Source organism: Kryptolebias marmoratus, linkage group LG14 (assembly GCF_001649575.2).
Source record: "Kryptolebias marmoratus isolate JLee-2015 linkage group LG14, ASM164957v2, whole genome shotgun sequence".
NCBI classification, from domain to species: Eukaryota; Metazoa; Chordata; class Actinopteri; order Cyprinodontiformes; family Rivulidae; genus Kryptolebias; species Kryptolebias marmoratus.
The window spans coordinates 15,841,134-15,853,922 of record NC_051443.1 but is presented as its reverse complement, the minus strand read 5'-3'; the positions used below and the strand labels follow the sequence as shown (position 1 = coordinate 15,853,922).

General features: G+C 40.9%; 2 protein-coding genes across 2 annotated transcripts; both read right to left on the bottom strand.

The window, feature by feature from the left end:
* Positions 1-1,735: 1,735 nt before the first annotated feature.
* Positions 1,736-8,650, bottom strand: surf4 (surfeit 4). The gene is made up of 6 exons (XM_017407501.3): positions 8,384-8,650; positions 6,146-6,332; positions 4,762-4,838; positions 4,635-4,678; positions 3,945-4,131; positions 1,736-3,086 (listed from the first exon to the last, which is right to left on the bottom strand). The coding sequence occupies exons 1-6, from the start codon at positions 8,429-8,431 to the stop codon at positions 2,820-2,822; spliced, it is 810 nt and encodes a 269-aa protein (XP_017262990.1). The 5' UTR covers positions 8,432-8,650; the 3' UTR covers positions 1,736-2,819.
* A 1,735-nt stretch (positions 8,651-10,385) lies between these two features.
* On the bottom strand, positions 10,386-12,540 carry surf2 (surfeit 2). Its single transcript, XM_017407590.3, has 6 exons — positions 12,395-12,540; positions 12,037-12,188; positions 11,826-11,929; positions 11,049-11,234; positions 10,839-10,972; positions 10,386-10,735 (listed from the first exon to the last, which is right to left on the bottom strand). Exons 1-6 carry the CDS (start codon positions 12,467-12,469, stop codon positions 10,646-10,648), a joined length of 741 nt encoding a protein of 246 aa, XP_017263079.1. The 5' UTR covers positions 12,470-12,540; the 3' UTR covers positions 10,386-10,645.
* Between the last annotated feature and the right edge of the window lie 249 nt (positions 12,541-12,789).

Below are 12,789 nucleotides of genomic sequence, written 5' to 3'. Positions count from 1 at the left end.
ATGTTCTGCTTTCTGTAAAATATATAACAATAGTAATGATTTTTCTTCTTGTTCTGGTACTTTGTTTTGAAATGTTCTTATCTTTGTGCTGCGTGTGAACTGAGGGGAGACTCAGTTCCTCCCTTCGTTCTTGACCGTTAAATCTTTCTTGTGAGAAGAGAAACTCCTCAGCAACTATGTAAATGTAGAATCATATGATGCAATGAAACCTCTCTATAAAAGTGTATGTTGCATTTCACTTGGGGCTCTTCTCCTGATTCAGTTCAATGAGTCTAGTCTCCGAACGCTTTTTTGCCTTTGGATGAAAATTCTCCTAAAAGATGAAGATCAATCTTTCTCTGATTCCTTGAAACAGTCATCTCACTATTTGATAATTATTTATTCCACAACTCTATCTTTGAAGTTTGACTTAGTGTCTTCAAATTATGACTTAGCATTTCATGAGCTATGCCTAAATTATGACCTAGTATTTGATATTTATGACTTAGTATCTCTACAGTTATGTGATACTATCTTTAAAGTATGACTTAGTTTCTCACAATTGTGATTTACTATTTAATGAGACTATGTCTAAATTATGACTTAGTATTTCATATTTATAACATACTATCGCTAAAGTATGATGAAGTGTATCATATTTTGAAACTTATTTTTAAATTATGAGTCATAATCTCATAATTAAAATGTATTAAAATACTTTTAATAAAAATAAAATACCTGCAAACCTAGGTGGGTTGTAACGATTTACATCAACCATCTTAAATACAAACCAGAACATGTACCACGTCCTCTGGTTTAAGAATAAATTGTGTCTTTTTGTGATGCAGTTAAGTAACAAGACGGTATCCTGTCAAAGAAGAAGCAGCATTCAGCAGCTGCTACTTTTCTGCTGCAGCAAGTGACTGCTGAAATGAAATCTGGTGGCAGGTGGGTCTCCTGCAGACGTCAAGCCGCAGGTCACAGATCACCATTTTACAGTTTTAGCTCCAAGTGGTTGCAACAGTTGCCAAAAGGCCACACCACTGTGGCAGAACTTCTAAAAAGGCTCCAGTGGTGCAAAAATAATGTCAAAATGTGCTTCAGTCACAGTTGTAGAGATGAAAATATTGAATAAGTTCAGATCTCAGCTTCATTTTGTGGGAAATAACTGAAGAGGAAGTTATGATAATAGTAAAAAGGTTATAACCAGGAAGTAATTAGAACTTCTGACACATACAGCTCATGATTTGTGTTTCGAGTTATAAAAAAGCTGTAAATCTTGATTATGTTCCCTTTGCTGGGATATAGATGCTGAATTCATGTTAACTTGTTTTTTTTAAAGGTTTTTGTCAATACAAAAGCCCAAATTCTGTCTGAAATGTCTGAATTGCTGCAACCTGATTTCAAAAGATTACAACATCAATCTGAAAAAAGGTTTATTATTAGTTTTTGAAGCTAAGCAGTTTGGAAGTTTTTATTTTTATACACAATGTGTGGTTTTGATCAAACAATGGCAATAATCTAAAACTCACTGCGAACAACCTGGAAATGAGTAAATAAATAATCCTGCTGTACTGAGGAGCCTCACTGTGGCAAATATTTAACCAAATCTGTCCACTAGGTGTCAGTATTTGCCTAAAGTCTCTGACAACACCTACCTATTATAAACAGAGGTTCAACAACCCTCCTTTACCCTCCGAGATCATTAAAAACTTTGAGTCAATATCTTTATATTTTTGAATATTTATTTTTTTTGCCATGAACTTTCAAAATAAAGAAAAAAAAAAACAAAAAAACAAAACAAACATGATCAAAAATACAATATAAACTTCTGAAAATTATTACACTGAATACTTATTTTAAAGATTTCTCACACAGGGCAAGAAACACTGAGCAAAGACGACGTCCGCGTGGCCAGTGCCTCAGCTCAGTCTTCTTTGCCGCTTTTAAATCCACGGATATGATGTTTCACAAATGTTGAGTCGCCCTCCCTCCCCTTTGTAATTAACCTTAGAAATCACACACAGTTCACTAGTTAGGCATTTGCAAAAGACGTAGAATACAAAGTGCCTAATTAACAAGTCCTGGCACTAATAACTGTGTTGATGTTTTAAACCAAAGATGACCGCAACCCACCACTTCAACTGCAACGTTTACACGTTATCCCCTCCGCCGGGATCGACGCCCACCCTGTGAACAAGAGCTGTCAGCCGAGACTGAACGTGGTTCTGAACTACAGTTCTGAAAACAGAAAGGAAAAAAAAAAGAAAGTGAGGGGAGATGAACTGTAGAGTCAAGGTGAGTCGTTGAATCAGTGTCCGAGGTTTACAAGCAGAGTCCCTGATGCTCCAAAATAAAAAAAACTAAAAGAGGAAGAGGGGAAAAAAAGGATCTACTGGGAACTCAAATGGCTGCACTTCATCAAAACTACCCTTTTATTCCAAAAATATGAAAATCATTCTATAACCTATGGCGTAACACCTGTAAAATACAATGAATTACTTTTATTTTCCTCCTGCACATAGAACAAACATCATTTTTTACTGCATTTCTTGCACTGAAAAGAAACAAAACAAAACAAACAAAAAAAAACAAAACAAAAAACGGGCCTATGTTCCTGCTGTTGTGAAAAAAACTAAGATCAAAACTTTGAGAATAGAAAAAAATATAAAATAAAAATGGCGTGTTTGACAATTCTAAAAACTGAAAACAAATTGTCAACTGATGGCAAAAGAAAAAAGCACAAAAACTGCATCCTGGTGGGCAGGAGAGAGGGAAGGTCTTTGTGTCCCGGTTGTCGAGGGGCGTTTAGTGGTGCTGTGCGACTCCCTCGCCGCTCTCTACCACTCCTTCTTTTTCTCGTCCATGGAAACCCCACCGGGCCCGAGCGCCACCACCAGCAGCAGCCCGCCGATCACCGAGGTGGTCTGGAAGAAGTCGTACTTGAGGAAGTCGTGCATGGGCTTGTAGGCGGGGATGGTCCAGAAAGCGTTGAAGTACACGTTGATGGCAAAAAGCCACACGACGAGGGTCAACGCCGCCAGTTTGGTTTTGAAGCCGATGGCCACCAGGATGATGAGAGCAGTTCCCACCATGTTCTGTAGGATCTGTGGGGAGGGGGGAAAAAAACGGAAATGTCATTTTGTCCTCGTCACACAGTTTCACATCACCCACAACGACGGACTGTAACGCAACAACAACAACAAAAATAAGCTGGCTGTGAGATGAGTGAGAAACATCATTATGGAGAAGGTGAAATGTGCTGAAACTGATTCTCAAACAAATCTTTAAACTTGATGCAAGTATGCAGAGTTATTAAATAAGTAGTGTTTCATCAGTAACATGCAGCTGGAGTTTTCTGAATAAAAATTAGAACATTAAAAAAAAAAAGCTCCCATCTTTAATCCTTAAAAAAAGGCTACAGGAGCAACAATCGTTAGCTTTCTAGGACTAACTGATTCATTTGTTTATTTTATGATTTACTCATGTTACAAGCAGCCAAAGGATTGAGGTTTTTATGTTATAAATGACCTTGAATGTCAACAACTGACTTCATTATTATTATTTTTTTTAATGATGTGCTCTGATTTAAAACTTATCTTGAACACGAACCCTCACATTCAAACTACATTTATCTGATTTTTTGATAAAGTCGGCTCGTTTGAGCAGTTGTTTGTTGCTTATTAAGTTTTTACAAGTTTGTAAAACACTTTTTTTTATTAAATGAAGGGTTTTAATATCCATGTCTTGAATGTAAAGATCTTTACGGATTACTTTAAATGCATAGTTAGAATAAATAGTAAGTGTTAAAAGGTTGAGGAAAATATTTTATATTACAAGTTGATCTGTAGCTCATTAGCATGCAGAACCATCTATGTGGTTACTGAATGTCTAAGAACATCACGTCCAGGCATTTCTGTCTAATCAACAATGGTATAACCAGGTGGTGTCACACTGGGACTTACAGAGAAGAAACTGGAGTCAAAGTGTAACAGAGTCATGAACATGAGCACGAGCAGAACCCGGCCGCCCAGCTGCATGTACTGCTTCGGTGAACTCTCTCCCATGGAGGGGACTCCAGCAAACATGCTCTTCCCTTCTGAGCGGGACTCGGCCAGCAGCAGGAGCAGACCACCTCCGAGGGCCAGGTTTCTAACGGGGGAGAAGAGATGATTCGCACAGTCAGACAAACAGAAAAACGCCACGGACGTTAGACGAGTCGGAGCTAATCATCGGAACAAAAATGACTCTCTGCTGTCATAATCATCTGTTCTAGTTTGATACGACCAGTCAACCGTTTTTTCTGCCAACTAAAACTTGTTCATTATAGGTGCAATCTACTACTTTACACTCTGACTTGATCCCATCAGCAGACAGACTGTGAAGTCCACAACATGTACAAACAGAAACACTCGGACTCAGCGTTGTAGACGGATGATTCATTCTGTTTTCTGCTGTTTAAATAAATAACACGCCAAGTCTGCAGTAATTACGGTGATTATAAGTGTTGGTGTCTGAAAATCAAGATGTGACCAGCAATCTGAGGCCTCCTTATCTGAATCAAACCCTTAGGAAACCATTTCAGCGATGGCGTGTTAAACAGTTTGATACAAAATAAACATGAAAATTATTTCAAACAGCTTAGTGATGCTTACCTCATCAAAAACTTGAGGTCCCATAAAATGCTGTATGCAACAGTCTGGTGGGAGACAGATACCAAGTTAGTCAGAATAATATACTGCGTGTGTTTCTAAAAATATCAGTAAAAGAAGTGAGTCTTACCTGTAGAGCTATGATGCCAAATAATCCAAAGCAGGCGTACTGTACAAAATTTCTACTGAGAATGAGGACACAACCACCTGTAAGGAGGAAATAGTCAAGAAATGTCACTTACATCACTAAAGGCAGGGTTTTTAAAAATTTTAGTCATCATTTTTCTCTGCTTTGTTAAGTAAACTGATTATTAAAGAGCGCCAACCAGCAACCATTTTCATTAACATCCATGTCTATCATAGTAATTTGACTTAAAGCTATTTCTGCCAATGATTTAGGGTAGAATAACTATAATGACTTGAATTAAAGACACAGTTCAAGACAGATACAGAGCTACAAAGAGGCCAAACAAAGTGGTGAGCACTGCTTAACGTGTCAAAATTTATTATATTTAGCAGACAAAAAAAGAGCACCGAACAGGTTTATTTAGCTCTCCTCTTTATGCAAACGTCTGTGTTCGAGTTCCAACATGTCTCGGCTGACACTGAATCAGTCCCAGATTACCCCATGTAATCCGTTTTTGGGCTTCATTAATTACAACACAGTCAACCATCTTGCAGAAAAGTTACCCGGCTGACCTGTGGACATGTGTGGCTTTCTTCTTTACGTCTCTACAAGCTAAGCCGTTCACATCACAGTATGTTTACACTGCTAATTGAGCCCACAATGATGTCCTGAATGAGAGGGCATAAAACCCATTTATATCTTAATTTCATCTCAAACTCACGAAGGAGAATTACCACGTTTACTCCTGCGTGTCTTCTGGTTAAACCTCAATAAAAGGACGTAATCTAACAGCGCGCCTTCGTTAAGTTATAGATGGAAACATTTCAGCTTTTAGTTGGTCTTTACAGATATGACTGAGCGGACATACCAACATGAACACGTGTTAGTACAGCTTCATCTGCATTTGACTACATCACTTCTAGAAATAATGACAACCTGGCTTTAAACACCTCTCAGACTGTTGTTGGTGTAGATTCTTAGCTATCCAGGCATGCTAAATCCTAAGAGTTTTTAAACAAAGAGACTTCTTTTCTTGTTTGTTAAGGAAGCTCCAAGGATGAGAAGCGAAACGTCTTCGACAAACAAGTAAAGAAGTCCAGCTGCTCTGGACTTCTTTTAGGATCTCTCAAACAGTTGGCTAAAAATGTGGGACGATGTAATGCGTAGGGGAAATAAAATAAACTAGTTACTGACAGTGTGTGCTGAATGTACGAACTGTGCTGATTCTTCAGTGTCAAATAATGAGGAGCCTTTAATTCTGAATCTCATTGAGGCGTCACTAAAAGAGCTACCTGCGTTTGCTCAACAACTCAACTTGCTACTCTTAGTTAAGCTTTACGTGACGTCATTTGATAATAGAGAAAAAAAAAACGTCCCATGCACTCACCTAGCTGTCCGACGAGGTTAAGCAGCACAAAGCACGTAGCCAGAAAGTAGCCACAGCTCCAGGTGGCCTCGATGTAGTCTCTCTGCTCGTTCCACTGGAACCACATGCGGATCCCGTCTTCAAGGAAAGTGCTGATGAGACACAGACGTGCCAAGTGGGGCAGGTACTGTTTGGTCACCCGCAGAAACTGGAAGACAAGTGAATTACGCAAAAAAGAAAGAGAGAGAACCAAGTTTAAAATCCAGTGCATGGGTCAGCTGTGCACCATGATGATATGAATATTTATGCAGTTTATAACAATGACTATCTACCGTAAAAAATCCTAAAAATCTACAGAGCTTTACTATTATCACATACTTTATAGCCTCTGTTACCCGTTGTCTTTGTTGTTTATTTAAGACGGAAAAACAATGACACAACATCAAACTAACGCTGCTTTTCTTTCCTAATGAACGGCAAACGGTCAAAAGCTCGGATACATTGTCGTTGAATGAACAGGTGTGACAAAACGCACTAAATTTAACGCTAAAAGTTAACTAAACTTGTCCAAAGCATAAATAAATAACAGCACGAGCAGAAACTGCTCCCTTAAGCAGCATAAAAAATAGAAAGAAACAACAGATAAAAACGAACCTAATGACCACATCTGGTTCCCCTTGTGAGGTACGAACAACAACAAGAACAAAAAACACAAGTTTCTGATGCTGTGCCAGTGATGGGTTACGCTAAAATTGACTTTTGTGTACCAGTCAGGTGCTCCACCATTTAAACATCAGTAATAATCGGTGTTACAAAATGCAAGGCATTCTGGGTAATAATAACTACAAACAGACTGTTCTTTCCCTCCCTTTTACTTCTTTTCAAACACTACTTTTCAAAGCTGTTTCACAGGGATCTGATCTGAACAGAGTAGACGGTCACTGACCTCAGATGTGTGAGAAAGCATATTGTAGGCAGAGTTGGAGTAATGAGACAATAAGAAGGCTGTGTTTTGTTTTTGTGTGTGCGCGTGTGTGCTCTCTTCTAATTAATTACTCCTGAGCGTTCAGACAAAAACATCACCCTAGGCTACGCTGATCACAATTCGTGCACAGTTCTTCATATAACAGCGGCGGAGCAGTAGGGACCTGCCCCCTCCAGCCCCGTCCCTCCCATCCAGCAGTCCACATCAGCACAGACAGACCTCGGCAGCCTATCAGCGTCCACCAACTCCCACTGGAAGTGCTGAGAGGGACACGGGTGGACAGAACCTGAGCCAATCCGGACGAGCCCAGGGTTGCTGCAACAGCCTAGAAATAGGCAACTGTTAAGTCTTATGTCTGAAGCAAATTATGAACCAAATTAGAGAGGGATATGCCCCATACTGGGCTTCGAGAAAGAGCAAACTTCATGCTTTCAGATGCTTCTGTGTGCCCTTTCTACGTTGCACAACACTTGTGACACCATCAGGGGTAACTAGACAAGAAAAAAAGTGTTGCATTTCCTGGCATGTGGTTCAGTCAGCACATCTGCTACACAGAGAGAAAACTCAATAGGTCTCCATTTTAACTTATTAAAGGGATAACCTGTGCTTTTTAGTGTCACATACAACACAGAAGACAATGACATTGCAGAAAGCCTTGCATGAATCAGAGCAGCTGTGGTGTAAAGTGAAGGCAAGGTTCACTTCAAGCTGAAGGGTGACAGGGAAATGGCACCACTGCAGATGCAGAGACCATATAAGTGTCAGATTTACTAAAAACTGAGCAACATGGGCGCTGCTGAACAGCACAAGGAACGAGGCTTAGCTTCTACACCTGAGTGCTAATCCGAGTGATTTCCCAACTGCAGACAGGCACAATCTGGTTCCTCTCGGCAGCAGGGTTTCCTGGTAAAATTTACCAGCCGGTGAAACGACCAAACTCACCCCCACACCTCCATGTCCGCCGAGTCTTAACCAAAAAATAAATAAAAATAAAAAAAATCAATCAGTCGATGCCACTCTTAACTTATCTTATCTCGGGCGCTATCAAATCCAACTTGAGGCACATGACGAGAAGGTTCCCTCTTTACAATTAAAACACAACTGAATCTGCTCGGTTTACAGCTACAGAAACGAAACGAAACAAAAAAACAAAACAAAAAAACAAACAGTTGTCAAAGTATTAAAGGAGGCGCTCGGACGCTTCACTTCATTCTCAGCAAACTAGTTAGCAGCTAGCATGCTAACAGCTGCTAGCATGCTAAACATGAAGTTACCTGGTCTGCCACGTCTTCGGCTTTGTTCATTAGATCCTCCTGTCCCATATTTCTCTTCTATCGCGACTTCTGTGATGCTAAAGTGTCCGTTGTTATGTATATATATATATAGATATATAAATATATGTGTATATATGTGTGTGTGTGTGTGTCTTCGCAGGCTACGCTCAGGCTGTTTCCTCCCCCCGTTATTTACTTGACGATTTCCCCCCCGACCGCCCGGACGCAGAGAAAAGGCCGCCTCCGCCCCACAATGCCCCGCGATTTGACGGGCGCGAGGAGGCAGAGAGAGGAGCCCCCCTCCAAACAAACCTCCGTGTGCCACGTAGACTGAAGCGAGCGGGGGCTCCACACACACACACACACACACACACACCTCCAGGCGTTGTTTACGCCTCACACACGCAGGTAAACAACCACAGGGCGAGAAATGGAAGAAATTGAAGAAATACTCCGCTTCGCCCTGAGTTTTATGAAATCACCGAGACATTTCAGAGCGCCTAAACACCACAATGCAGCACTTACTGAAAGAAAAATACACCATAGTGATAAATATTTATTTAGAAAATAAATTTTATATAAAAAAATGACATTAGGAAGCAAAAGTAGCCTCTTTTTTTTTGTTTTTGAAATATTTGGGACCATCCGGCTCTTGGCATCTTCAACCAAAAACAACTTGAAATAAATTAATCATGTAAGATTTTATTAATTGGTTGTGAAGACAGGTCTGTGCTGCTTCTTTTTGTTTTTTAAGCCAGTTTTCAACAAACTGCTTTAGACTTAAACATGCCTCAACTTTGCCAGTTCTGTAAGGTCAAAGGTCGAACTGACTGGAAGACACCATAAAGTCCAGATTTTGTTTTAATTGCTAAATGTTTTAAATTGTCCGCTTATCTGTAGCGTTAGCAGCATATTCCACGAGCTACAGCTGATGGAGAGATGGCTGCCACAGCCAAAGCGGCCTGAGCAAACACAGACTTAGCTACAGCTCAGCTGATTTTGTAGGTGTCGAGATAAAGTTTGGCGCTGCCGTGGCTGAGACTAATTCCTGACACATACCCTAAGCACAAACAGTTTGTCCATTTGGTTTGTTGTAAGTTTTGCCAACATCTCGTGACTCGCTGGACGGCTTCTCATTGAAAAGGTCAGGAATTAGTGTGCTCGTCGCTTTTTTTGGGATCAGCCGGGCGACGCTTCGGGCAGAAGTGATCAAGTACACATCGAACGACCTGTCAGTGCAATCCAAGTTTGTGGTGTCATTTAACAGCTGTTGACCTAAATGTGCAGCAGAGACAAAACAATATCACTAGAAGTCCCCTAATGTTTGACAGAGAGACTGTACTTTAATCATAGTCAGCTAATTCACTGACTTCATTCGTCACATTTGGTTATCTGCAGCGAATCTACTTTGTTTTGTTTACACCAGTCGCATGGTTTAGCTGCTGGATCTGTGAGGGCCGCTTGAAGTGCAGCGTAAACCAAGTTGCAGACGTACATCTGCAACTGGAACCAGTCGCATTCAAGATGGCTGCCACAACCAAATGTCCTCAAAGAACACAAAAGCGGCTGTAACTCAGTCAGTTTTACAGATACCAAGCTAAAATTTGCTGCAGTAGCCGAGTCCTTCACAGCACATCCTCTGAGCGGGACGTCTCGTTGTACTGCACGAGATCGCACATCATGTTATTGTCAAGGTTTGACCAAACGGCTACAGATCTGCCGTTTCTCAACATGAGATTATCTCGGTCTAAAACTAAAAGGTCAATATTTACTCCTTCAGGAACTGCTTGGTGGCCTTTAATTTACACTAAAGCCTGCAAGAATCATAACGCTTGATGTTCTGTTCCCTAATTCTCTTAGTGTCCTCCTAAATCCCCAGTTTATGTCTATATGAAACGTAGGTTTATTCAAGAGGAACTTAAAAAAACCTTTTTTTTAAATCCAAATGACAGCGATGTTTGTGATGACTGAAATAACAATGAAAGAAAAAGACAAACAATGATTGCAAAATCCAAATAAATCTGTATTTTATACAAGAATACACACCTCCGTTTGTCACTCATGCTGAGTTATCGAAACCAGCTGTGGAGGAACCGTGCCACAGCTTCAGAGAAAGAAAACGTTTCCCTCTTTGCAAACGGACGTTCAGAGGTCTGGCTGGTTCAGGCAGAGATAACACTCTAAACTGGGTGTCAGTGTTGACTCCCGACAGTTACCCAGATATAAAAAATACAATCTAAACGTGCCTCCGCACGCTTTACTTTACTTTCCGTTTTGGACTTTGCCGCGCTTCTTGCGCCCCGACTTCCACCGGTTATTTCTGAATTTCTTCTGAAATCCTCCACCCTGGACCTGGAAGATGGACAAATCAAAGCCAAATTCAGAAAACTACATTTTAATCAGCCTCATCCAAACAAAAAGAAGTTGTTTTATTTCACCGACACATCTGACAGACCTTTTTACGTTTCTGAACCTCTTGTGCGTCGACCTCCATTTCCTCGTCTTTGTCTGTTTGAAAGTCGTCCTCCTCCTCGTCCTCTCCGTCCTCCTTGGTTTCAGCAGCTGGATTTTTTAAAGTGAACATAGACGCTGCGGGAACATATCACAAGTCAGTTGGTCAGCTCATCAAAAAGGAGAAGCAGCAGTAAAATCTGGATGTACTGACGTGGATAGAGGTCGCTCATGCTGTCTTCTGAGTCGCTGTGCTCGTCGTTGCTGGACGAGGGCTCCCACACGCTGTTCGATCGCTTCGATTCCTTCCCCTGACCGATTTCTTCGCCCGAATCTTTGGGCCTTTTCTGTTTCAGTCTAATTGGAACATATTCGACGCCTTTTTGCACACACTCCTCATCTAAATCAGAGAACAGGCGACCGAGTCAGTAATCATGAGTGCTTCCAAACAGTAAACTATCAGCTCTTACAGCCACTCGTCTTACTCTTTCGTGTTTTGATTTATTGCTCAACAGTAATAACTTATGTCCAAATGCATTAATTAGTTAATGCCTAAGATCTTGTATAATGAGTAGCACTTGGGAGTATGTGTTGTGAATGACACATACTCCCAAGTGATATCTGTAAACTGTACTGAATTACAGCATTTTTGAAAGTCAGTTTCCACAGACACAGGCAAAAAGAGTGGGTCAACATCAAATCAAACCCTATGGATTAAGAATGGGAGGTCACTCAAGTTCATATGCGTGTGAAGGGAGGCGAGCGACTACTTTTGGCAGTATAGTGTACGTGTTTATCAGAGAACTGAACTTTGCAGAAATACGTCTTTATCGACTCATACATCAGATAGTACGGATTTCCTTCCTCAATGGTGGGTGTGACTTAAAAACTTTGTGCAATTTGGGTGCAGAAATGTGTAACACCACCCAATACTAGTGACCCACTTAAAAAAAAAAAGTGTATCATGCAATCGGACAGGTGAGCCACTGACATTGTGAAAGGGCTTTCTTGAAGCGCTTCCCGTTGACGTGTCTTAAGACGTGATCTGGCTGCCGGTTGAGGTGCCTCAGAGTCAGTTTACAGAAGAGCTGATTGCTAGAAAACAAAACCCAAGATTATTGGAAGACAAAAAGCCACGGCTGTTCAGGGGCATTTTCACAGTGGTGATATTAAATGGCCACAAGCAGGAGGAGTCTCCTTACGGCTGCTTTGTGCTCGGCACAATGTGTGGCTCATACTGGGTGTAGTTGAACTCTGCTGCAGCAATCAGTCTCTTGTATTTCTTCCCCTGGGTGAAACTCTGCAGCTCCGACAGGTTGCAGGGAACCTCATGGTCATTCAGAGTGCATTTGATCTGAAAACAAATGGGAAAAACTCTGAAAAATGCGGCAGATGATGGAGTTGAGTTTGTAGTTTATCTTCATATATAAAGGACACCTTTCACTGATATTAGGATTTAAACAAAATGACAGCACCTGGCTTGCAGAGTTACATTTAGCACACAGCTACAACAGTTACGATGGCGTATTTACTGTGATGTGATGCAAATTATTCGCCAACCTTTTTGGCATCTATTAGCTGAAAGAAGGGGTGATTGTTAAGAAATCCTCTTATGTCCGCAGGTAAGTCATCCATATTTCAGAAATGCTCGTGAACAGCTAACGTCGCGTGGAAATCAGGTCGCCTCCCCAACAGGAAGCCATAGACACGTGATTTAATGACGCTGTGCGCGCAGTCAGCGCCATCTACTGGTCAAAGTTGGGAAGAACAACTTCAAGAGAAACCTCAACTTTTCGCCTATTGATGTGGTGCTTATCGCAATTACTGTTTTATTTTTTATTATTTCGAATAAAAATAATTTACACAGCAGAATTGGTTTAAATGGTTGTATTTTAAAGTTGAGTGGCAACTCCTTCAGATCAGCTGACTCTGACGGCTCAGGGTCAGAGAGCGAA

Coding starts and splice junctions, on each gene's coding strand:
- surf2 (XM_017407590.3), bottom strand. CDS start 12,469: ATGGATGACTTACCTGCGGACATAAGAGGATTTCTTAACAATCACCCC. Junction 10,973..11,048: donor CATGAGCGACCTCTATCCAC/GTCAGTACATCC, acceptor ATGTTCCCGCAG/CGTCTATGTTCACTTTAAAA. Junction 10,736..10,838: donor AGGTTCAGAAACGTAAAAAG/GTCTGTCAGATG, acceptor TCCATCTTCCAG/GTCCAGGGTGGAGGATTTCA.
- surf4 (XM_017407501.3), bottom strand. CDS start 8,431: ATGGGACAGGAGGATCTAATGAACAAAGCCGAAGACGTGGCAGACCAG. Junction 4,679..4,761: donor TTGGCATCATAGCTCTACAG/GTAAGACTCACT, acceptor GTCTCCCACCAG/ACTGTTGCATACAGCATTTT. Junction 3,087..3,944: donor TTGACTCCAGTTTCTTCTCT/GTAAGTCCCAGT, acceptor CCCTCCCCACAG/ATCCTACAGAACATGGTGGG.